Raw genomic sequence first — 24,618 nt, 5'->3', positions numbered from 1 at the left:
AGTTGAAAACATTTAAGACTAGGCTTGAGAAAGCCGTGAATAATCTCATCTAAGGCAATGCTGTCAGCAGAAGGTGATTTCCTGAGTTCTAATCTAGATTTAATCTAGGCCTAAACTCCATCTAGAGTTAATCTTAATCTAGACTCCATAATTCCTCCAACTCCCTTTTGCCTTCTACTCTAGTACAGGATGATACATGCTTCGAGTGCTAGTTTGTCTCCATTGACTTGAAAGTATTAAGTCAGACATCAATATTGACATTTAATCTGATGAATTCCACTGCAGATATTCTCAGAGAGAGGAGTTACGTATCCTGTGTCCCTCCTGACAGCATCAGTCTTTTGAGCTTCAAAGAGCCCAGAGTCCAGTGCCACTTCTCCTGATGGCAATCAAACACACAGCTCTGGAAAAAAACAAAAAGAGAAGTAAAGTGAAAAACCCACAACCCCTGAACTCTAAAGGTATTCTGGAGCACATGTCTGTAAGGCACTCATGCAGATGTGCTTCAACATACGCTTCTGGTAGCTGACCTATTTCTTCTCTCTGCAATAAGATGAGAACAAGTGTCATCTGGAAATGCCTATTTCCCACCGGGGAAAGACTAACTTAGGCGCAGATGTTCGCAATCCAGGCAGCTGCTTTTGATCTGATAAATCCCACACCAAGGTTGTCAGAGTCACAGCATGCAGGTCAGAGTGTTCAGTAAAACCTAAAATTAAATTCTGGATTCTTTAAGCCTGTGAAGAGGGTCCTGTCCTTCCAGAGGCATTTGGCAGCCAGCACAGAGTTGGGTTCTTGCGATCAGTCTTTGCAGTGAGGTAGAAAGTTGCTCAGTGCAGCTCTCTTCTTCATCATCTTCCCTTTGTGTTTTGCCTGGTCATTTTTGTTTGCAATCCTTTTGGAAACAGGATTATTTATTGAGTTCTCCCTTGGGGCCTGCTTTTCTCTGGCGTGGAACACTTGTACTGTTGGCTTAACCTCTAAGCAAATATACTGGAATGTGTGTAATCCCCATGGATCTTTTCTGGGGTACAGGGATCTTCTTCCATTAGACACAGGGAGTGAAGCACCAAAGGCTGACTCAGTTCTTCAAAGTTGCTCATTCTTAATTTCTGCTCTTTTCCATACCTTGAATATCGGTGATGAACAGGGCTTGCAAGATTTTGCAGCTGCCCAATATTCACTGCTGGCAAGGCAGGGCCAAGTGTCTTGGCTGGTATTTTCTCATGAGAGGGGCAGCCTTCCATCTGATGAGAGGAATATCCTTCCTATCTTCTGTCTGGCACCAGCTGATGACTGAACACTAACAGGCCAATTGGGCTGAAATGTGTGACTGACTTGAGAATGACTGTCTACAGGAGTGACTTGCTACTGTTTGGGGCTTTTTTTCAAAGAGTGTAATAAGTTCTGTAACAATAATAACAACAATATAATGATGATAATAAAGATGATGATGATGATGACAGTAATAATAACCCTAAAGAAATGACTGTCCCATTTTGTCTGACCGCAGGGGAAGCACTACATTTGGCCAGAGATTTCGGCTACACCTGTGAAACAGAGTTCCCTGCCAAGGCAGTAGGAGAGCACATTGCCAGACAGCACATGGAACAGAAAGAGCAGACAGCGAGGAAAAAGATGATCCTAGCGACAAAGTAAGGAGGGAGGGGAAGCGAAAAAAATAAATCGGTCTGTCACTTCTCCATGTTGGATCTGTGGGCTGGGGGAGGGAGGAGTGGGAGTATGGAGCTGGGATTGTGGTGACTGCTATCACAACAGTGCTCACTGACTGCGGGTGAGAGCGATCCTCCTCGGAGATGCTGAAAGAGGGACCTTATTTACTGCACGGGGGTTTTAGTGGCTGTGCTCTCATTGCCTGTGGTTAAGGGGGCACATACATCTTCCCAGATGCTTTGGTTTGCATGGGAACAGAGGATATTATTACATCGTGAGATCTATGGGACAGAAACTGTCTCCTGTTTGTGTGTGAGCTGGGGATCTGAGCTTTTACTGAAGTACTTGTTACTGTTGGATAATTATCATTAGTCTGCTGAGGGAGAGCTGGTTTGCAGGACAGATCCTCTCTGGATGCAAACCACAAGAGCTCCCCTGAAAGGCACTGGAACAATGTACAACAGCAGGGGAGCTTTGCTAAAGACATTAAAGACACAAAGAGGCATCAGACTTCACTCTAAACAAGCCACTCTCTCCCTGGAGCAGTAACACCATGTTAGGATAACATTTCAACTAGGTTAATTAGCCTTGATGAGGGAGGAATTATCCTTCATGAGCCATGGGAAACAGGAATAAATAGTCTGTGTGGAATAGGGTAGGCCTGCCCTAAGTGTGTGGTCTGACTGTGTGGGGTAACCTTGAGCAGGTTCACAATCTTGCTGTGCTCATCGCAGTGTCATATTTGAGGCTGAAGTAGAGCTGAGTCCACAAATCCGAGCTCTCAAATCATCCCCTACATTCTGGAAGTGTTTGAAAACTCTTTCAGGCTGTGATATATCCAACAGGGAGGAAATTCCTTGTACTAGGGGAAAGGGATGACCAGCAACAGGATTGTCTTTTGCATCCCAGTGTCCTTCTGGTTTGGCAAGATTCCTGGCCTTGGTGTCCCTCTTGTATTCAGAGCACTTTGCCTTGACAGTGACTCAGAGGTGAGATACACTCAGACATCTCACGCTTGCCCATCCCATAAATATACACCATGATCATTCCCTTGGATGATCAAAGCATCACCATGTGGATCAGCAGGAATTTTCTGATTTTGAAGGTAATGAGAGACCTTATATATCACATTCCTAATTCCCGCATACATTAGTAGGAATAATGTAAGTGGAATATTATCTTATTCTTGCCTCTATCCACATTTAAAGGCTCATGGGGTTTCAGAAGCATGAGAATAAGCTGGTTGGCCAGAAGAAATTCCTCTCTGCAAGTTGTGTCTACCCATTGCTGTGTAGCCCATTAACATCCTGCCTCCTAGCTGAGGAATGTGTCCCATTTACAGAACACAATTCAATAAAAATTATGCAAAACTTCCCCATTTTTCCCGGGCTTTAGTGAGAAATCACAAAGCCATGGGTTGTAATAATTCGTGGGTCACTTTTATGTCCTCTCCCCAAAGGCTGTGCCACTCAGGGGCACATGAGAGTCTCACTACCCTTTCTTACCACCCCATACCTACTTTCTCAGCCTCCTTCACCACTGAGATGAGGTATCATGGGCATGGCACTACCTCTAACCACCACAAACTTCAGGCTTTTAGACTGTTATCCAGCCCTTGTTAGGAGCAAAATTACTTTCCCTCCTCGTCGTATCAGCTAAAAGCACCAGGAAATTGCTCAGAGATGTCTGTCAATAATAGAAAGGCCACATCCTACTGCAGTCAGTGCTGGTAACAGGGACAGATGGGTCAGTGTGTGTGTTACTGCTGCCCTCTCCTGCCTGCCAGGAGAACGGGGACTCCCAGTCCTGCCCAGGTGTTCCAGGAGATGCAGGTCCATGACATCACAGTATTAGCATGATATTTCCCAGCCATGTTTCCACACGTCTGATATAAAGAATTCTAGATAATCATCAGGAGTTTCAACTGCTCACCAGCCATCCCTAAGTTCTAGGTCTGCAATTTCAGCAATTCTACAACTTCCCTGACTCATGGGCTTGCAAGTGATGACATGAGAAAAAGCAGGGGACTATTATACTGCCACCAAAACCAACACAGCAATTCCAGGGTGGTAAGATCACTCGTGGAAAGCTTTGTCTATGGAAAGAGCTGGAGTGCCACTGTTTGTTTGTGTTGTTGCTGTCCACTGTGGGACAGAGCTAGAAGTCCACAGAAGTGCTCACATGTGGAGTCTTGAGGAAAAAAACAAGGGGAAAGAACAGTTATTTCCACAATCCTTAGAATATAAGGGATGAGGAAAAATAAGTGGAAATGGTAAAGGGATTTCCACAGTTTTTCCTATCTAGGTGTAATTCCATTATGGATTAAGACATCCAAATTCATTGGCTCAATTCAGGTGCCCAAACACAGGCACCCATTGCCATTTGAGTTGAACTGGGTTATCCAGCTTGGCCATGAGCTGCTGCTCCAGGGCCACACAGATCTCTTTTTTTGTTACTATGTTGTATCTGCCAGTGGTTATGGATGTCTTGGGTATTACAAATCTACATGGGAGTAACTAAACAGAGCCCTAAATGTCTACAGTGATGAAGCCTTCAGTGTCCAGTCAGAGCTCCCAGGTGTCCTTGGTATCAAGGGCATCCACACCTTGTAATCAAGCAATCCACCCACCCTGAGTGGAAGCACTTCAGCTGCCGTGCACAGAACCGTGGCTCACGGGCCAGTGAAGGCTAAAAATTTCTGCTTTAGATGTCAGCTGCCAACACATGGAGGCCACTGAGCTTAAGGGACTCTTTTCATTGCTCTGCTCAGCCCTGCCTTGTGTGAGGTCATGTTGATAGAAATACAGAGAATGAAAACAGGACCATTATCCATCATGGAACAAATCATGTTCATTTTGTTAAACAGCCTCATCTTCTAAAGCTACCTCATGGAAATGGTGTCTCACACTTGCAAAATCAGGGCCCGCCTGGGACAGTACAAACTGATGCAACAGGATGGTGCTGTGGTCTGTTCTAACAGTTTTATGGACTAGACAATGAAGAATGAGTACTTTGTTTAATAATTGTCATGGGATAAAGAGATGATTGGGCTGTTTTCACTGCTGAACACAAGTGTCAGCAATGGCAGGATGGGAGTGAAACATGCTGAAAAAGAGCTGAAAAAAATGAGAGAAGCCAATTTCCTACTGTTCCCTTTCTTTCCACTCACCTCCTTTGACTGAGCAGATGACTATCTGGGCAAGTAGATGGTTTTCTGGACAGAACAAGATGCTCCAAAAAAAGAATGAATTGTCACGAATCTGGCAAAAGGGTATTGATATTGTCCTGTTAATCCTAGAAATGTAAAAAGGTTTCAGGATACATATTCAATTCACATAGAAATATTTTTTAAAATAGTGGGACCTGGTTTTATAGGATATTTAAACACAGGTTAATTCACCTTGCAGAGGCATGGGATATCCTGAAAGGTTTTACAGCAGGGGACAGAACCTGACCAGTTTGGAGCTTGCACTGCTGAAGGCTGTATCAACTATTCCACTTGCTGGAGAGGCACAGCATCCTACAGGAAACATCCCAGTGTTTCACAGCACAAGGTCTTCCATATGATCAGAGGGATAGATACATCCACATTTACACAGACCAAACCAGAATACTGTGAATAATAATTTTATTGTGGAGTTGATTGCAGCCAGAACAGACTAATCAGCATCTGGCTCATGACACTTTTCTGACATCTGGTCCTTGGATACCTGGCAACTCTGCCACACTCTCAATAAATCAGATTAATGGACTCATGTTTGCCCCACTCTTGCACTCAATACCAGGCATTTGTTTTGGCCACTGGAAGGGATCATGGGCTGCATGGGCTCTTGTTTTGACCACTGCAGATGTTTTTTCTCTTTTTCTGGTCATATACTGGATCATCTCACTATGTATTGCAAATCATTGCATCATCCCATGCAGGAGTGACCAGGACTATTTTTATTGATCTCTGCCCTTCTAGGACAGCACAGTCATCTTCTTTTGTTTTTTTTTTTTAAAAACACAGTCCAGCTCAGCAAAAAACTGCCAACCCCTCTCCCTGTGACTACCCCAGGTCATATTTTACTGGTAGTAGAGACTCTGAGGCATCACTTTGCCTAGAAATCCCCTTAAAAAAAAAAAAAAAAAAAAAAAAAAAAGTAGGTTACTGCCTTTTGCAGGTTTTCATGTATAATATAAAAAGTTTTTTTCTTTTCTTTCAATCTGCCTACCTTCAGTAAAGACTTTTGACACGTGAAGATAGAAGAGAACTTAATTGCACACTTGGTTCTGACACTTCCCTTTGCTAAAATAAAAGAACTTTTAAGATGAACTTTTTCAACAGGTAGAAAGTAGAGGTTGGAGGAAGGAGAGAAGAACAGTGCTGACAGGGCCGACTGGGGATAGTGGATTGTTTAGAAGCCAAAATGACTGACTGTTTTCAGTTGTTGAAAGGAACTGTTTTTCCTCTAAGGACCTGATTCATTAAAACTGTATGCTGCATTTACATACATTTCTGCTGAATACCTCTCTTTGCCTGAAAGGCTGTGGTGATGCTGTCTTTTCAAGCAGTCGGTGTCTAGGTCCATGCAGATGACAAGCATTTAGAGAAATCAGGCTGGATGCAGTCCAGCAGCACAGCAGGAAATAGGTTTCTGCATCTCCTCTTAGTCAAGAGAGAGCTATCCAAGATCTCTGTTCCCAGCTTGTATCACTGTGATAAAGTGAAGGGTAAAAACAGCTTAGACAGTTTTCTTGCTTATAACTCAGCAGTGAAGGACTTTCTAAAGACCAGCAAGCTGAATTTACCCACTTTTTCCATTATACCCATGTCCCAAAAGACAGGAGTTACAAGGTGATAATGAAGAACTCAAATTTTATCTAGGACCAGGTGTGCCATGAGTCTCCTGAAAGGAATCATGGACCACAGAGATGCTTTTTAGTATTACTCACTTCCCCTAGGCACAATGACAGCATAAATGCTAACAAAATAAACCATGGGCACTCTGAGTCATCAGATTGCACTTGTCCATGTTACTAAAATATTAGAATGGCTCATTGAATTCTCCCAATATCTTTTGGGCAAGCCCTTGGAGACAGCCCACAACAGGGGCTATTCTCAGGTAGCCACAGGATTTAGGAGATTGAAGGAACATAATTATATGGATTATCAGATAGTGACAAATGGTCTGCAGGTGTGATGGTGACCCTTGTCACTCTGCACTTCACTGGGTGGCACTCTTATCAGGCTACATGTAGTCACTGGGACCAATACCAAGTTAATCCAACAAAGATCAGGGTCCCAATGAGAGTCCTCATCATCTGGAGGTGATAATGCCCTCCTGATCCCCCATTAGCAGCTTTATTTCCTATACAGGCAATGGAGAGCTCTATGCTAATTTGGACAAGTCCCCTTTCTTTTTTCCAATTAACTGAATCACAAACCCAGTGAAAGGGGTGTCTGTTCATTCATGGCCCAAATAATGCTCTTCTGAGGACATGAGCTAAATGGAACAGATATGGTTTCTTTTTTTTTAAAAGGTTTGTTGGTAGAATATTCCTAGGCTGTTTTACACACAACCACACAACAGCAGAAGAACAAAAAGGCCTTATTTTCGGGTCTTTCCTTGCTAGGTCCTATATAGAGAAATTTCAGGGAATAAATTTAATCCCCAGGTGCTGAGGCATCCTGAGAAGCCTCAGGGAAGACTGAGTGGGTGAGGGAAAACAGTAAGACATCCTTTACAAAGAAAATGGGCTACTATGTTGGTGGGAGACCAGAGAAGACAGAGCCTGAATTCTCACTGCAAGGGCTCCTTCCTTCACAACCCCTTTGTCTTAAGGGTTGGGAGTCAAGAAGACGAGTCCAAAATATCCAGGACTTCAACCTGCAGATAAAGCAGTGCCCACAATGTATGCAAGCCCATGCACAAGTACTGGTGTATTTACACAAAATAAATAATAGAGTAATTTGCACATTTCAGGCATATTCTAATGCGAGTTCACAATTTCCTTTAACCATGAGCCTTGCTGCCAATGTAGGCAAGCTAAGCTAGACTTAACACTGCCAAACTAGGTCCTATTCAGGGGAAAAATCACATTTTAAAATGTTAGCTTTAATATGGTTCCACAGGGAAAGTATTCCTGTTAAAGAGATTCTGATATGTTGTTGGCTCTGAGAATTTGGGGCAGGGAAGCCAGAGATGGATTTGTTTGTCTTTGATTTCTGTAATAACACTTCTGCCAAGCAATTCTGTTATGAATGAGATCACTCAGGATAAGGTGGGAGTGTTTTGGGAATCAGCTTTATGGAAAGGATTACACCTGTTTTATTGAAGGATTTCCATTTTCCTTTTAGACAAATATGTAAAGAATTCCAAGACCTTCTAAGTCAAGACAGATCACCCCTCGGATCCTCCAGACCAACTCCAATATTAGACCTTGACATCCAGAGACATTTAACGCATTTCAGGTATGACTTTGAAAGAGCAAACTAAAAATCCATATGTTTGATTTAGGCTGCACATGAAGTTTTAATGGTATTTGTTCCCTTACCTAAAAGACACGCAAACAATTAATTATCATTCCTAATCCCTGCTAGCTTTGCCTATTAAAAGTGCAGGTTTGCCCAGCAATGTAGTTCAAGTGTGCTGCATTCAGCTTTCTTCTAGGAACACAGTCCGAGTTTGAATCAGATATTTTCTGCATCTACTCATCAAATGTCCCCACATGTCCAGAAAGTTGTCTTGCTTTAAATGCGAGCCAAATCACAGCCCCCAAGTGGATGGTCCAGAAACATAGAAACTCAGGTTCTGGACAAATGTAAATCAATGAAAGTAGAAATAATAGGAAGAAGATGTTGCATCCTTTCCAATTAAATAAATAGTTCCAGGAGCTCCCATCTGCCACTGACATCATTTGACAGTGTCTTACCAGGACCATTTTATCAACTCTTCAGTTTCCAGAGCAGGCTGACCTCAAAAGTACATTACCTACTCAAACAATTTTACTGCACTAATTTCCAAACAACATGCTAGAAAAATCAGGGAGAATGAAAGTTGATTCACACTAAAAAGCCCCACTGATGATAGATTTAGACTCAGTTCTTGAGCAATATTTAATGTACTGGTCTAAACCAGCTTAGAAGCTGTTTTGAAGTCAAAGACCCATGGTACATGCACACCAAGTCTGAACTTCTTTAGAATTTTATCTTAATTACTTATAAAAGTGTATAGATGTTTTAGGGTCATAAAGATTTATTAGCTCAGGAGAGCTGCTGTGCAATTTCATGTTTTTGCTTTAGGCAATGTGATAGATACAGTCAAGAATGAGGTGGGATTTTCCAGAGGGCCACTTTGAAAGAGTGGGGTCATCTAAGATATCTATCAAAGATAAGTTTGATGAAACATCCTCGAGGTGCTCCTGTCTTTGCTCAGGCCACAGAGGGGAATACATGACTTGCTGAGGCCACAGATTGTTAATGTTTTCCATCCACTATCTAATATATGAGAAAACATGTGAAGAACTGTGCCAGAGAATTGTTTACAGATGATAATATTAAACAAGTTTCATAGCCCTATAAAGGCTTAGAACTGTGTTGCATATTCTTTAGCACAACCACTCTTCTTTCACTGGTTGGACAGTCAACTTCTGTGTCCCAATGTCCCAACATCTGTTAGTTATTAACATTCTGATAGGTGCTGTGATAACTAGTGTTCAGTCCCTCAGACTTTGAGTGGAATACCCAAAATACCCACCATCCCTCTTCTTCCATACATCTGTTGGGGTGTGGAGAGGCAAGGGTAATTCCCCATCCACAAATGCACATATTCCTGACATACCTGCTTATTCTTACACACATCTGTATGCATCCTACGAGTGTAAGAGCACACCTGGACAACCCCACTCCTATTCTCAAGCAGTGCTGTGCATGTGCACACACAGAGCACCCAGGTGTGTGTGTATGTTCCATAATACACACTCTAAAACACCCAACCACATGTGCAAATCAAAAGAAACATTCTTATTTATGCAGAATGATCACAGAGAGATTTAAATGAGCTATCTAAGCTTGTGGAAAAAGAGAGAATTCCCTATTACATGCACACGGAGGAAATGTGATATGAAGTGGCTAATCCCCAAAGATTCCTGTGTTTAAAGTAGAAATAGCAATCAGGATAAAATGCTGAAGGCTTCAGCTACAAAACTGTCTACTGGTACAGCTCCCATCCTTCCTTCTATGCTGCACTTCAGTAGGTTGGAAGGCAAAGCTTCTGCAGGCAGCTCCTGGATCAGTCAGTACTTTCATGTCTTCTGTAGATCTTAAGTGTTGGACTGAAGATGGGCACCTGGAGGAGCGCAGCCCTTGATCCTACACAGGGTCTTCTCTGGCCTTAAATCAGAGCTTTCTCTGATTGTGCTCAGGGAATGAAGAGCGCTGCCAGACCCAGAGGTGGAGCTGCAATCATATTCCTTTTCCAGCTAATGTAGAGATGCTGGGGTCAGATCAGCTTCTGACCTGGACTTCTAACTCCGCTCAGATGCCTGTAGGAGCCTCCACTGCAGCCAGATGCACATCTTCTGCTATAGTGTCCAGGAATCTCACCTGGGTAGTTCGAGAAATGCGAATTAAACAGGTCTAACATAGATGTCTACATCAGTGTAACTAGAATTTCTCTCTAAACTCCATTGGCTGAACACTCTGAACTAGATCCCCGCCAGAATGGGAGATTAGCCAACCACTACACACTAGACACGCTGTGGGGCAGCTAAACCTAATGTAGGCAGAAAAATCTTTATTCCCATCTCCTAAATACATCAGTCTTCACAGCCAGATCATCTCAACCCCTACTACCACTACTTGTCTTCTTGAGATTAAATATCACAGAATCATAGAATGGTTTGCATTGGAAGGGACTTTAAATCTTTTCTTGTTCCAGCCCCCTGAGAATGGAGAATGAGAGAGTTTTTAATGTCCCTTCCAAGCCAAACCATTCCATGATTCTATGATTTGATGTCAGAAATCTGAAGAGATTTTTCATGACCACAGAAAATCAGAGGAATCAAACAAATGTCTGTTATTAAAATAAGTTCTGAGATATTGAAAGATTTTTTGAAGAGCTATAATGTTGGATATCTACAGTGGAATTGGATCCAGCCTCTACTACTTTGGGGTGAAAGGGAGTTTTCTTTTGGAATAAATTCCCATACAACTGTTCAGTGTAGAGTTGTGTGCTCCACTTTCAAGTGATATTACTTGTTTTCCTCCCAAATTTGCCATAAACCAGGACATTGTTCTATGTTAATAATTAAGACCAGGGTTCACAGCCTGTCATGGGTCAGATATAAGCAGTTTTTCTAATGTCCTCTGTTTTAAATCTTCAACTTCACACTTTTCTCTGAAATTTTTCCACTGGGTCTTAGTTCATTGAGATCTGTAAATATGTCCAACCTGAAGTACAGGATGGTCCCCATGAAGGTGTCAGAAGTGCAGGGTTTGCTCAAAATCCAAACTCAAAATTCACACAAAGCACAAAACAGGAAATCTTCAAAGGAGCTGCCAGTGAGCCTGAAAACTGCTGGATTTTACACAAGCTTATGCAAAATCACAGGGGCTCTTGTACACCTCTGGTACACCCCTGTTTGTGTAGCTGCTGTTTGAGATGTTCATCTGACCTGAATTCAAAAAGCTTAATGCTCCATGACGAATGATTTTCCAATATTATTTAATCATTAACAGACAATTCAGACCCTTAAATTTATAGCAGAAAATATTGTGTGCAGCCTGAGCCAAGGTCATTTTATGGTTTTTTTTCATTCAATACTTCTCCCTTTTCAATAAATTTTAGAGGATCTTAACTGTGGAGAAGTCACATTGATAACTTCACTTATCAGTAGGCTGTTGAAGTTATATTGATAATTTCAAGTAATTTAGATATATTGGTACTAGCAGAAAAAAGTAGTGCCAGAGAACAGGTATTGGCTATCTGTGCTTCTCTTCATCTGCAGAACTTCTGGGTTTTTTTTATGCCTGGTCTGGCTAACACTAACCCAAACTCTTCCTGGGCACAGTGGTACATTTCTATCACCAATAAAAGTGTAAGTTTAGAAATCCTGGAAGCACCAACCCTTATTACAGCCCAGTCAGGTGCCTTGCCTGCGTTATAAATTTAGATTTAGGGAAGTCCTGCCTTGCCAGGGCTGGATCCCAAAACTCATGGGCTCAGTGTGGGGGTAGCTCAGATTTCTAAGCATTACATAAGTCTGTGTTCAAGAAGAGGTGATATGTTGTAGGGCTTCCCAACCCAACCTCCAGCTCTTCTTTGAGCTGGAAAGGTTGGAAGAGACCTTAAACATTATTTTGTTCCAACCTCTCTGCAATGAGCAGCGACACCTTCCACCAGACCAGGCTGCTCAATGCCCCACTCAACCTGGTCTTGCACACCTTGAACACAAATAGTTCTGTGGGTTGTATCTGGCCTGAAAGTCACCACTTGAGCTACTCCACCCCCAGTTTCTGATGAAAAATGTATCATGAAATCATGGAGCAAACAAGAAAACCCTGGAAAAATCCATTTCCATTACTAAGTGGTGAGACTTTTTGTCCAGATGCAGGAGCGTCTATTTATTGTCCTCTAAAGGCTTGATCTGTGCAAAGCATTTCTGAGTTTACTACCAAAGAGAGCAAAGTCAGCATATCAGCACTAGAAAAGAACCTGAAATTTTCTATAGCTTTAATGAGAGGAACCTATTTTTCTCACCCTTTACTTTCAAAGTGGAGAGACCATAAGGATCTTCAGGAGAGTAAAGAGTGAGAAGAGCAAGAGCAAAAGAAAGAGAAGAGAAAAGGAAAGAGAAAATTCCTACATAAAACTTAGTTTATTTTAAAATACCTTCTATTACTTATAATTCAGAGGGGTTTTTCCCTAGAATCCCACAGAATCATGTGAGGCTTCTGTGTACATGTACCTAAATATGGAAGAGGGAAAAACTGGGGAGTTAATTTCTCACAAAACCTAAATCAGTTTCTAATCCTACAGATGTCAGTAAAGCTGAGGCTTCATCTCTATTTTTTTCAGGACCTTTCTGGTTATATAAATCTTTCTTTAGCATTGTAAGTTCACTGGGTTTGGATTCAGATCAGACAAAATAGCCGTGAAAATGAGAGAGATCTCTCAGTTGTCCAAGGTGATGGAAAGGAAAAGGGAGATTGTAATGCTTAGAGATAGCAAAAGGATAGATGTGAGCAAAACATATGTAAAACACTGAGAATAATTCACTTCAGAAAAGCCCAGAAATAGTCAACCAGGACAATCATGACCTGCAGTAGGTGAAGACAAGTCTGCCTGCAGACACAAAAGCTCTGAGATACACACTCAAGAGATTTTATGGCACGAGTTGTTCTGAGGCTTGGATGACCCCCAACAACATAATTCTGCCTCTAAATCAGCAGAGCTGAATGATGACATTGCAGTCAACAGCTTTTTCTGCTGAATCTGGAACAATGTTAATCAACACAACCATCAAACTCCATCATTTTCCTGCTGGGTCTGTGCAGGTAGATCTGAGGCATGTCAGTGTGGGAAATATCCATAATTCCATATCCACATCACTCATCTCTGTGGTATTTTTCACTACCCACATGTTTAGTGCATCCAGCCCTCTCTAGAGCAGAGAACCAGACCAGATGAACCAATTATTCTCAATTGTAGAGTTTCGTGCTGTGCAGAAGGGAAGTGTTTCTGTCACGTTTCAAAGAAGAAATGGATACAGGCAGAAATTAAGACCCCCCAAAAGATACATAAAAATTAACCTGATGAACTGTGTGACTTTAGACCTGGACATTGGACCACAATTGTTCTAATGGTGGCATGCTTCTGTGGTTCCTTGAATTAATTTGGCCAAGACCACCTCTTTCTGTTTTTTGCTAATGCAGCTAAAGGTGAACCAACAGCATTCCTCAGCTTCAGTTTAAGAACCTTAGAGTGATTCACCTGTCTGGTTACTGTGGAGATCTAGGGTCATTTTAGGTGGGAAGAAACATCCTGTTTCATATGCATCTGCTGCTCAGCATTTAGGGTACCCCTCCAGTTGGACCAAATATCCAAATCAATAAGAGAGTAATTTTTTCAAACAATTTATTACAGGTAGTATTTATCTTGAGTGGGGAGAGCACATACCTTCTTCTTTCTTCCATTTCACTGTCATATTGATGACTCAGCCAGGAACCTGAAAGCCACACTGATTTGTCTTCACGTCTTTGTCTTCTTAACCTGCCCTTGCAGCAGAACAGTTTTGTTGTTTGTTTTGTTATTTTTGTTTAATTTTTAGCAGAATTCTCTTCTTGGTTCCCCAAAATGTCATGTAACCTAGAGTTAGCAGAACGCCCATCAGAAATGACCCACATTCTGTTCTGGAAAACCAAAACCATAACTCATAAACTTTTCAAATAAAAGACTTTGTGAGATTATACTCACGAGATCTGTCTGTTTCTTGGTTTATACATACAGACTCCCTGACCTCATCAAACACCCTCTAGCCTCACTTTCTTCACTTGTAAGGTTAGGTATAGACACACCTTCTACATTTGCTTTTGGGACATTGGTGGCTCTAAGAATCTGTGGTGTTTGGAAATTTCAGATATCCTACTAAGGCCATCCATCATGAAGGGAAAGGAGAGTATCCACTGATTAATGCAGTTGTATTTGACCCTTTAACTTCAAGGCTACATTTCATCAAGATGCAAAATCACGCCCAGATCTTCTATTTTATATATAAAAGATAAAGACAGCAGAAAGGCAAAGGGAAAAGTACTTTCTTGTAAGTGACACTTCTTTCACTGCAGAAACCTTATAAAAACAGACACACAAAAAACAATAGGTTCAGAATACTAAAGTTAGGTAATGAAAGCAATCAGCATCCTCATGGATTATTCTGTGTTCTGTCGAGCCATCCAGCTGATATGAAACGCCCTTCCCATGAAACTGTTTGAGACGAGAGTTTTGTCGCTTAGCTCCTCGCTGAGCCTGGAGCTGTCAGCCTCCTGCCAGTGCCTGGCATCATGCTGACGAGGTGACACGAAAAGTGACAGACAAGAAACCAGTCTCAGACTTTGGGAGCAGTGAGAAGTAACATCCTTCTTTCCAACGGGGAAAACGGAGCACTGAAATGGGTTTTGAACCTCAGCGTGTTTTTTTAAACTGTAACAAGAAGCCAAGCCAAAGACTTACTTGTGGGTTGCCTTCAAAGATGTGCTCACCCCCTTTTATACATGGTTCTCTTTTTTGCTTAGAGCAGCTTCTGTCATAATTCCAGCGATCTCAGTTCACAGCAGCAGCCTCCTGTTTGGATGCAGGGACTGGAAGAAGCCTGGTGCACAATGAATTTATGGTGAAATGCCTCTGGTGCCCTCTAGAGTTCCCTGATTTCCAGGAGCTTCCTCAATCCTTGGATTTTGTTAACTGAGAGGGACAACACTGGTGCCTAATGCTGAGGCTGAAGCACAAGAGAGTAACAAATTGTTTCATTCTGTTTTCCTTTTTTTAAATTTTATTTTTACTTTTTTCCTTGTATTTTTATTTACTATGAGTGTTAGAGTGCCTTCTTCTGGGACCTTTCTCTCACTTCCTTTCCAAGGGATTCCTTCTTTGATCTTTACATAGTAAGGTCCCAATCAGGTTGTCCTGCTCTCCTGACAAACTAAATCCTTTCTATTTTCTAATTTCATTAAAATTTTTTGTTATGGGTTGTATAATATCTTTAAAGTCACAATTTATGGAGTCAAGAAAACAGATGAAAATCTGTTTGTTTTTTTTTACTTGATTCTTTAAGAACTAGGTTACATAATCATGAAAAAAAAATCCATTCATCAAAGAAGAGAAAAAATCTTGGAGGATGCTTATATTTTCAACACAGCACTTAAGATTTCTTAAAGCATTTAAGGCACTCTCTTGTTTCCCAAAAGAAAAAGGAATGCCCTCCCCTCCTTTCCAAATTAAAAGGCTACAAAATTGATTGCACTTTGTCATGAGCATGTTTATAAATGTTCATTCTTGGTCTTTCTTATTTGAGGAGGGCAATAGGGCTTCTTAGCTGTATTTCCTCACTGGAAAAATTTATGTATGGTAGTAAATTGAATTAACTTTATCCATTTCCTTGCCTTTTCCATAAAATAAAGATGAACCACTAAATGGTCTAATCTTTGGTCTACAACTCAGAAGCACTTCACAGTTTTTGGAAGTTTCAGATCTGTTGCCTGGGTAATTCTTCTTAGTATGGAAAATTAGTCCCAAAGTCAGAAATTTACTGATCTGAAACAGATTATCTTAAATTTGGGGCATCAGCTCTAACACTCTCCTCCTACTTTTTCCATGGCTTTTACACATGGTAGAAGGAGGTCCATCTGTTTAGGAGGACATGTCCTTAACACACTATGAACAGAAGGAAATAATGAGGGCCTAGTTTGAAGGCAACTTCTGTACTGTTTGCTACTCTGATCCTATAGACTTCTTATCCCTGTAATATACACTGCCCACACTCTGATTTTTGACTATCAGTCTAACTTGTGTTATGGTTAAACCTTCTGAGCTTCTGAAGTAAAGTTATCACCATTTAACTTTCTACGCAACTTTCACAAGAGAGACCCTGAAATCAACAGAAGCACCTCAAAGTCAATATTGTCACATCTATATTCAGATGTTACTTGTGTCAGTGAAGAGATACAAATATTTTACCATTTTCTTTACAGCCATTAAACGTCATATCATATTGTACCATCTGTCATCAGCTGTGTGCTGTTGAATTTGGATAATCATGGAGTTTTCACAGTCAAAGTTCTGAGAAAATCCGACCAATAAGTTCAAGGTTGCTTTGTCTTCATTATTATTGTTTTAATGGGTTTATTTATTTAAAATGAGGGTGTAAACATTCAGTGCAGATGGCCTCTCCCCCCCCCCACTGAGAGGGAAGCTGTTTCTTTTGCTTCATGTTGGAGCTTCACCAGCCTGGGGTATGGAGGAGTCCTTGAGGTGGTTGCCAAACAAGACTCCAAGCCTTCAGGCACACTTGGATCCTTTCACTTTTAAGTAAGGCCATCATTAAAACATGAGCAGACATAACTGCATCATAGCATTGGGCAGAATTACAGGCAGGTCTGGATGTCCTTAAGCACCAGGCTTTGTAATGTGTTGGCCTCATATTCATTGCCTTCTTTCTGCAGCTCTCCAACACCAGAATCAGAGATTTCAGCCTTGCCTCTTAGAACAATAAAGTTGGTTTATAGGAGCTGCTCTGGATTGCAGTACAAAGCTGAGAATACCCAGAAGACTCCATTATGAAACCACCATGTTTAATTTTAGGTTTATAAACCCAAATGAAAGTATGATAATGAAAGCAACTCCTTTCATAGGTGTGGAGCATACCAAAAATGAACCAATTTCAGTGTGAGCTCAATTAGCCTGGAAAATCAGGCAGCTAAATTTGACTTTCAGGAAACACATTTGAATGCTTTACCATTAATCTTCCGTCTGTTATGTCTGATTTAAATGTAAAATCAGATTTTCTCCCAAACTTGAAACTTACTTTCATCAGCAAAGGGAAATCATCCAACTTTCTTGGATTTTTCAAAGACTTGAACTTGCAGAGAAGTAAAGACCACCAAAATTAGAGCAAGGGGAATTACTGATAGAAATGTAAGATAAAGTAGAAGATAATATCTCTCGGCCTTTTCATGCTCATTACCTAAAGTGAGCCTAATAAAATACGCCCTCACAGGAGCTTGGCAAGAAGGGCTGGTTAGAAATTTTCTATAAAATTATTTCTCTTAATAAGCTTCATGGGAAAATTAAAAGGCTCAGTATATCCTTATTTGTGGAGAAGAATATATTCATCAGGAACTGAAAGTAGATTAGCCATACGACTCTGCAGCACCATTTCACTAAAAAGAGTTGTCTTTTTAATAGGAAACACAAGGCTATATTGGTGTGAGTTGCCATATTTAATGATTACTGGTAACTAAAAGGCTAAACTGTAAAGGAAATAGACCCCTTACTCACTCTAAAACACTCTTTTCCTAGGAGTATTAGTTTTTAAGCCAGAAGTTTCAGATTCTGCTCTGGATAAAGTAGCAGTATCTTGGTGCTTTTATGTAAGCTGGATCTCTGAGCTTCTCATGTAGTCAAAGAAGATCAAGGGCAAGATATAGCTGAGCTTTTTTTAGGTTCTATTAGGTGTTCCATCAGTCCACTGCTGCTTTAAAAAGGTCCTGGTCCCCTCTAATCCCTCTGTATTATTAACTGGTCACGTGACATAGATGTCTGGTACCACAGAACATTTCAAATAGCACCCAAATCACATTTTTATTTAGGATGGAGCCACAGTGTAGCCAGGAGAATGGTGCAGCTCACCATAAAGGAGACACATCCATTTAATGTGCTAATTCATTCTCCAGGCTTCTCTGACTGTATTGAATAAAGCCCCAGGGCTCAATTCATTTACGTAAACAATTTGAGATACACAAGGGTATGCTGCCCAGTGTTAAAACATCGAGAAGCAGGCTGGACTTCAGTCCTATATCGTATCTATCAAATTTGTACCGATATTACAGATGTCACAGAACATATCAAAAACACTGTAGACTCTAACAGGCAGGAAACTACATTAAGTCCTCTTTGATGGTAACGGGAGTTTGGCACTGTTTATGTTTAAACCTAGAGGTTGGCACCTACACTTACGTACCTTAATATCAGATTTTGTCCCGTTCTGGTGTTCTCTACAGTCTTATTCACCATTTCAGAACATTAAAATTTGTTCCTACCCCTAGAGGTTGTGAGACAATCCCTCTAAGTTTTGAAGGTAGTATTCCCACTTTACTTCCCAGGGTCGATTGTCTAATAGAACTGTCAAATGAACACAGTTTCATTTTTTTTGTTTCCAAATTGAAAGTTTCAAAAACTGTGGGCCAGAAAGTTTATTTTCCATTTAATCCTGTATTAAACTTACTACTTACTTGACCTTCTCAGTCTCTACAATGCCCTGAAAGCAGAATGTAACCAGGTGGGGGTTGGTCTTTCTTCCAAGGTAACAAGTAATAGGACATGAAGAAACAACCTCGAGTTGAGCCAGGAGAGGTTTAGGCTGGGTATTAGGGAATCTTAACTGGAAGGGTGGTCAGGTATTGGAACGGGCTGCCCAGGGAAATGGTGGGTTCACCATCCCTGAGAGTGTTCAATAATCACACGGATGTGGCTTTTGGGGACATGGTTTAGTGGTGGGCTTGCCAGTGCTGGGTTAATGGTTGGACTTGACCGCCTTGGTGGTATTTTCCAACCTAAATGATTCTATGATTATATGTTTTGTGTCCACTGGAAATGAATGAATGAATGCAGATATTGCCAGCTTTTATAATACATACACTAGTTTATTTTACTTGAAAGATCATAAAGATTTTTACATCTTGGTATAGTCAATTCCCCAAATCAGGACCCAGAAGATCACACAAGCAGTATAAAAATCATGCAGTAACATAACTAATAATTAATATGTTTCATTTCCTTTTTCTTGCTTACTGTTTTTTGCAAACTCCATCTATTTTCATTTCTCTGGACTTTGAAGACCAGAAATTATGATAAAATGCAACACAAAATCATTAAATCACGTGACTCCTAGGATGACTTGAAAGGGCTTAAAACACTCATATATATGCTACTGCTGGTCTGGCTTTTACAACTATTTAGAACATGACTTACAATGAGGGTGATTTTTATATTTCTGCCATGCCAGGCATACCTAAAAAGAAAATAAAATTAAACTGAGGTTTGTTTGCTTCTTTTTAATGCTAAATTATAAAGATCCAGATATTAATACAAGTCCAAACTTCAAGCATCCAAACTTTATGTGGTATTATTAATTGATGTCTGCAAAATATTGCTTGTAAATATTTAATTATCATTTTCCTCACATTACTAACTGGGGAGAAATATAAATTCCTGCTTTGAAAAGTGCCTGGAGACTGATAGATAAACATTCTAAATGCTAGTTATTTGTAAATAGCTTTTTGGAGACCTTTTATAAAAGGCTATGCCACTCCCAATCTGTAATGAAGACATGTTTCCATACTGAGCACTCATTTTGGTTGGAATTCACATATTTTTGGTATCTTCCCTAAGATACCAGCTTTCTTATCAAATAGGTTTCCCATGTCTAGCAGACAGAAAGGTGATCCAAAAAAAAAATCTTGAATCCTTTTCCATATGTTTTTTTTTTTTTTAATACTTACAACATCCTAGCAATAATCCATGTCCTGTAAAACCTCTTTCCCCTTAGTCCCTACATCTTCACTTTTTTCTAAAAGCCCTGGAAAGACTGAGGAGCCAAAGTGCAGAGGAGACAGGTCACTGATGTGAAATATTCCTATTTGTGACCCTCACTTGTGTCTCTGCATCAGATCAGGATTTACTGATGTGGTGCCCAAGACAGCCAGAGAGTCACTGTAGGGACAAAATCTTAACTAGCAGGGAATGAGAAACAGTTATTTTTCCTTGTCAGAATCACTGTGATGTGGGTCTTCTTTTCCCCTCACCCAAACCAATACAAAATATTGATTTCTCAAAAATGCCCACAAACTCAAAAATTAGCTTCTGTTCCTTTAATCTTCTTTCTTTCCTGAGTGGGTTTAAAATAACCGAAATCACTTTTGAAAAATTCCAATGGCATTTCAACCTTTGAAATAATTTTTGATTTATGTTTATAAATGAAAACTAAATATCTGGAGGACTAGGGCAGAGTTTTTTGTTTTCACATATCACTTGTCAAAACAAATCATTATAACAAGGAGAACAACTTGGTTGACCATAATAACTTTAGGTTTTTTGGCCCTTTCATGATCATCTTATACTGCACACATAATATTTAGGCAAATGGCACCAAAATCAATTGCCTAAAAACTGTTTTCTAGTGGCACATCCCATATTCTATGGTAATTGGGATATCTTGCAGTCTTGCATCCAGCTCTGGGGTCCCCAGCACAGGAAAGACATGGAGCTGCTGGAGCAAGTCCTGAGGACTCCATGAAAATGGTAAAAGGGCAGGAGCAGTTCTGCTACGGGGAAAGGCTGAGAGGATTGGGATTGTTCAGCCTGGAGAAGAAAAGGCTCTGGGGAAGCCATAGAGCCCCTTCCAGTAGCAAAACAGTCTCCATGGTAGCTGGAGAAGGACTTTGGATAAGGGCATAGAGTGACAGGAAAAGGAGGAGTGGCTTCCCACTGAGAGAGGGCAGAGTTGGATGGGATATTGGGAGTAAATTCTTCCCTGTGAGGAGGGAGAGGCCCTGGAAGAGGTTTCCTAGAGAAGCTGTGGCTGCCCCTGGGCCCCTGGAAGGGTCCAAGGCCAGGCTGGAAGGGGCTGGGAGCAGCCTGGGATAGTGGAAGGTGTCCCTGCCCATGGCAGGGAGATGGAATGAGATGATCTTTAAGGTCCCTTCCAACCCACACCATTCTGGGATTCTGTGATCTTCACAGAGATGGTATCCAGGAGATGGGACTTGTGGAAAACTTGCACATGTCTCGATCTACAGGTTGCAGCCAGGAACAATGACAATTAAAATCCAGTGTTTAAAAAAACACTTTAGGTAAACGTTTACATGAAAGGTGCAACAGAGCAAATCTATACCCGCAAATTCAACACTAACTACCAGGGAAACATCATTAAAATTGTGTTATTTTTTGCCAATAGCTAGTTAGGATTGGCCATTTATTCAGCCTAGCTAAACCAGCCCTATGTGAAATGTTTTCTGTTCATTGCTTGAGCATGGGTATTGGCCAAGGGTACTGGCCAGGGTCTATTCCCAACAGGAACTTCAGATCTCACCCTGTTGGATGGTCCAGCAGTTTAGCAGCAAGGAAATAGCCAAATCATGCCAACTGTGCTGAGGGCTGGAGATGTTATCCTTGTCTTTGCTGAATTTCCTAGTACAGATGCAGACATACCTTCATGTAGAATAACCAGGTCATGTTTAAGAGCTATAATATTGCAGAATCATTAAGGTTGGAAAGACTTCCAAGACCATCAAGTCAACCAAGTATGATCCAGAACTGTGAATAAACAGAAATTCTGTGTACAGAATTTCCTTTATTTACCCAAGAAATGTGAGCCAAACTTTATGACACTGGAAAATTAGCAATGCTGCAGAGCCAAGGGCATGGATTCTGTCTTGGCTTCTCTGAAGTCAACAGCCCTGTGTCAGTCTGCACTTGCTGAGAGTGTGTCCCATGGTGTTTCACAACTGAGGCTCCACCAAAAACAACCTTTGCATCTGTATGCAGTCTGCTCTTTGGCTCTATTCCTTTCTTTTCTCTTTCTCCCACAGGTAATAAATAGTTTAGGGAGCATATCTTGAATTTCACTATAGCAAAATGAGCATACTGTAAACTCCTCAGTGTTTGTGAACAAATTGATATTTATGCGTGTGTGTGTATTTCTTTCCCATTTTTTTTTTCTTCTGTCTCCTTCTCATTTTTAGTTTGATCACTCATGGTTTTGGAACTCCTGCAATATGTGCTGCCCTAAGCACTTTCCAAACTGTTCTCAGTGAAATGCTGAACTACTTGGAAAAGCACACATCGCACAAAAACGGAGGAACGGCGGAATCCGGCCAAGGACACGCCAACTCGGAGAAAGCCCCCCTGCGGAAAACTTCAGAGGCTGCTGTGAAAGAGGGCAAAACAGAAAAGACAGACTAGCTACATCAAACAGAATCTATTTCGAGAGAGTCTTGCTGCTGATATTTTTTTTAAATATATATATCATTGAGGGCAATTTATCTCCAGTGGACCAAATCAAAAAAAAAAAAAAAAAAGGGGGGGGGGGAAGAAAAAAATAGTAAAAAGAAAATAAAAAGGAAATAAAAAAGAAAGATTAAAACAGAGAGAAAGAGAGAGCGTGCGAGAGGAAAGTATTCAACCCTAAGAACAGCAGTGTACAGTAATTGTGTGATGAAATTGTCACTTTTTTAAAATTTATGTTGCTCTAAACTGCTTTTTTGTGCACGTAGTATTTGATTGTTCTGAATGATACACTAACACTGTTTTTTATAAGCACTTCTGGACTTGGCTGAGGTGGCACTTGAAATTTGGAGCACTTTCTTCTCCAGCAGGAGGGTTAGGGTCAGTGCATCTGTTGTGGGACGTGCAGTTCCAGCATCCTGACTTTGCTTGCATGCTGGATAGATTGAAAGAAGGGCTTCCTCTGGTCCATCAGAAATGCCTGATCTACTCACCATTGGGAAAACAATATGGAAATCTGGACAAAGAGGAATTCTTGGGTCGTGGGACAAATGAACCGTCCTGTACATGAGAATGTACAATGAAGCTGCACTGGAATGAGGCCAGAACCTGTTGGGAATCTGTCCTGACCATTCAGGCAGCAGCCATGGTGTCCCTTGTGAAAAGAGCATGGCAGACTAAAAGGAAAACAAACCTTGATAGTCTCAGTAAGAGCCCCGATCCCTCTGTGAACTTCAGTTTAAATGACAGCATGGGTTTCTGTCCTCTATTTTCTCAGCCCCTGGTCCCACAGCACTCTGCCATACCTGGGTCTCTGTTCAACACAATCAATGCAGGCAATTGGAGTCACGTTTTGTGTTGCCTTGATTTTATGATGCTTTCTTTTCTTCAACAGCTTTTTTCTGCAGCTTTATTGTCTTTATAAATCCAGATGAGGTGCAGAGGTCCAACAGAATCCACTCACTGGAAATAAAATAAAAACAAAATGACAAATAAGACAGAATGGCTTAGTCCACGTAGCTGAGTGGTAATAACCTTGCTAATGTACTTTTGAAATACTATTTTACCACCTACCACACATCCTCACACAGAAAACATAGGATGTATACTTTGAGCTCAAGACTCTGAGTCTAGGGATTTTTCCCAGTCACATTCTAACTCCTTCTTCAACAAGACCTTTATTCCATTTTTTTCTTTTTTCTCTGACATCACCTTATTGAGGAAGTTAGGAAGGAATGGTATTACTGGGAGGGCTTGAAGTTGTCCATCTATATTCTGTTTAAGATCATCAGAACCAGACCTTTTCTTCCAAGGGACAGTTCAACTCTTTCTGTGGTAGGAAAACATATAGTTGTCCATGTGTAAATGTTTAGAGTCATTTGAGATGTTTTAGGTATCTAAGACAGCCACAGAGTTTTGACAGCTATGACATGAAATCTTTAGGAGAGCTGGACTCACCTGGAGGAGGAGCTGGAGGATCCTAGTGACAGCACTACGTAACTGTGGGTGACAAAAGCTGTCACACACATTTTCACTTTCTTGATGTTGTTAGCATGTATTACACCTTGGATGATGAGGGTGATCATACTAAACCTAGGGACTGCAACAAATAGCTGAGGTGTTTAGAGCCAGATGCAAGGAATCAAACTGAATTAACAAGACCAATCTCACCTTCCAAATTGTGGAAGGTCATAGAGTGATGATGGCACGATGCTGTTCCTCTCAAGGTCAGTAAGGACACTGCCATCACCATGAGAAAACACTCTAGAAAGTAAGGAGTCCCTGATTGGTTGTTTAAAGAAATCTGGAAAAAAAAAACCCTATGTTTTTGTCCAGATTTGTCCTAGCTCAGGGTAGGTGTATAGCACAGATACCTGGTTTAGCTCTGTCTAGTCACCATCCTGTGTTGAGGGAAACAGGTGTATATCCATGGGACTCCATCTCCTTAACACACCAAGATCAGATAAGTGCCTCAAAAATTTAACTTTATTTAATGAATTTAATGCATTTATACTTCTGGAGAAACACTAAAATCAAATGAACAATCCTAAGAGATGTCTTCAGCAGAAATGTGAAACTGTCCTAGAGCATTAAATACTTGGTGTGGAAGTAGGTAACCATGACTAAAAGTGAAAAGGAAAATCATTCTGCTTTCTCTATTGCCCAAACTGAGGGAGAGGAAAGG

At 40.9% G+C, this 24,618-nt stretch overlaps 1 protein-coding gene across 1 annotated transcript in view; it reads left to right on the top strand.

The window, feature by feature from the left end:
• Nucleotides 1-22,520, top strand: part of TFAP2D (transcription factor AP-2 delta) — a 48,900-nt gene extending 26,380 nt beyond the window's left edge. Inside the window, exons 6-8 of the mRNA XM_062488411.1 lie at nt 1,514-1,655; nt 8,015-8,128; nt 22,172-22,520. Of these exons, the coding sequence (XP_062344395.1) occupies nt 1,514-1,655; nt 8,015-8,128; nt 22,172-22,391 (476 nt within the window). The 3' untranslated portion in view covers nt 22,392-22,520. The remainder of the gene's footprint in view (nt 1-1,513; nt 1,656-8,014; nt 8,129-22,171) is intronic.
• The last annotated feature ends 2,098 nt before the right edge of the window (nt 22,521-24,618 follow it).

Source organism: Cinclus cinclus, chromosome 3, assembly GCF_963662255.1.
Source record: "Cinclus cinclus chromosome 3, bCinCin1.1, whole genome shotgun sequence".
In the NCBI taxonomy this organism is placed as follows: Eukaryota; Metazoa; Chordata; class Aves; order Passeriformes; family Cinclidae; genus Cinclus; species Cinclus cinclus.
The sequence above is the reverse complement of the archived record's forward strand: the minus strand, read 5'-3'. Positions and strand labels throughout refer to the sequence as shown.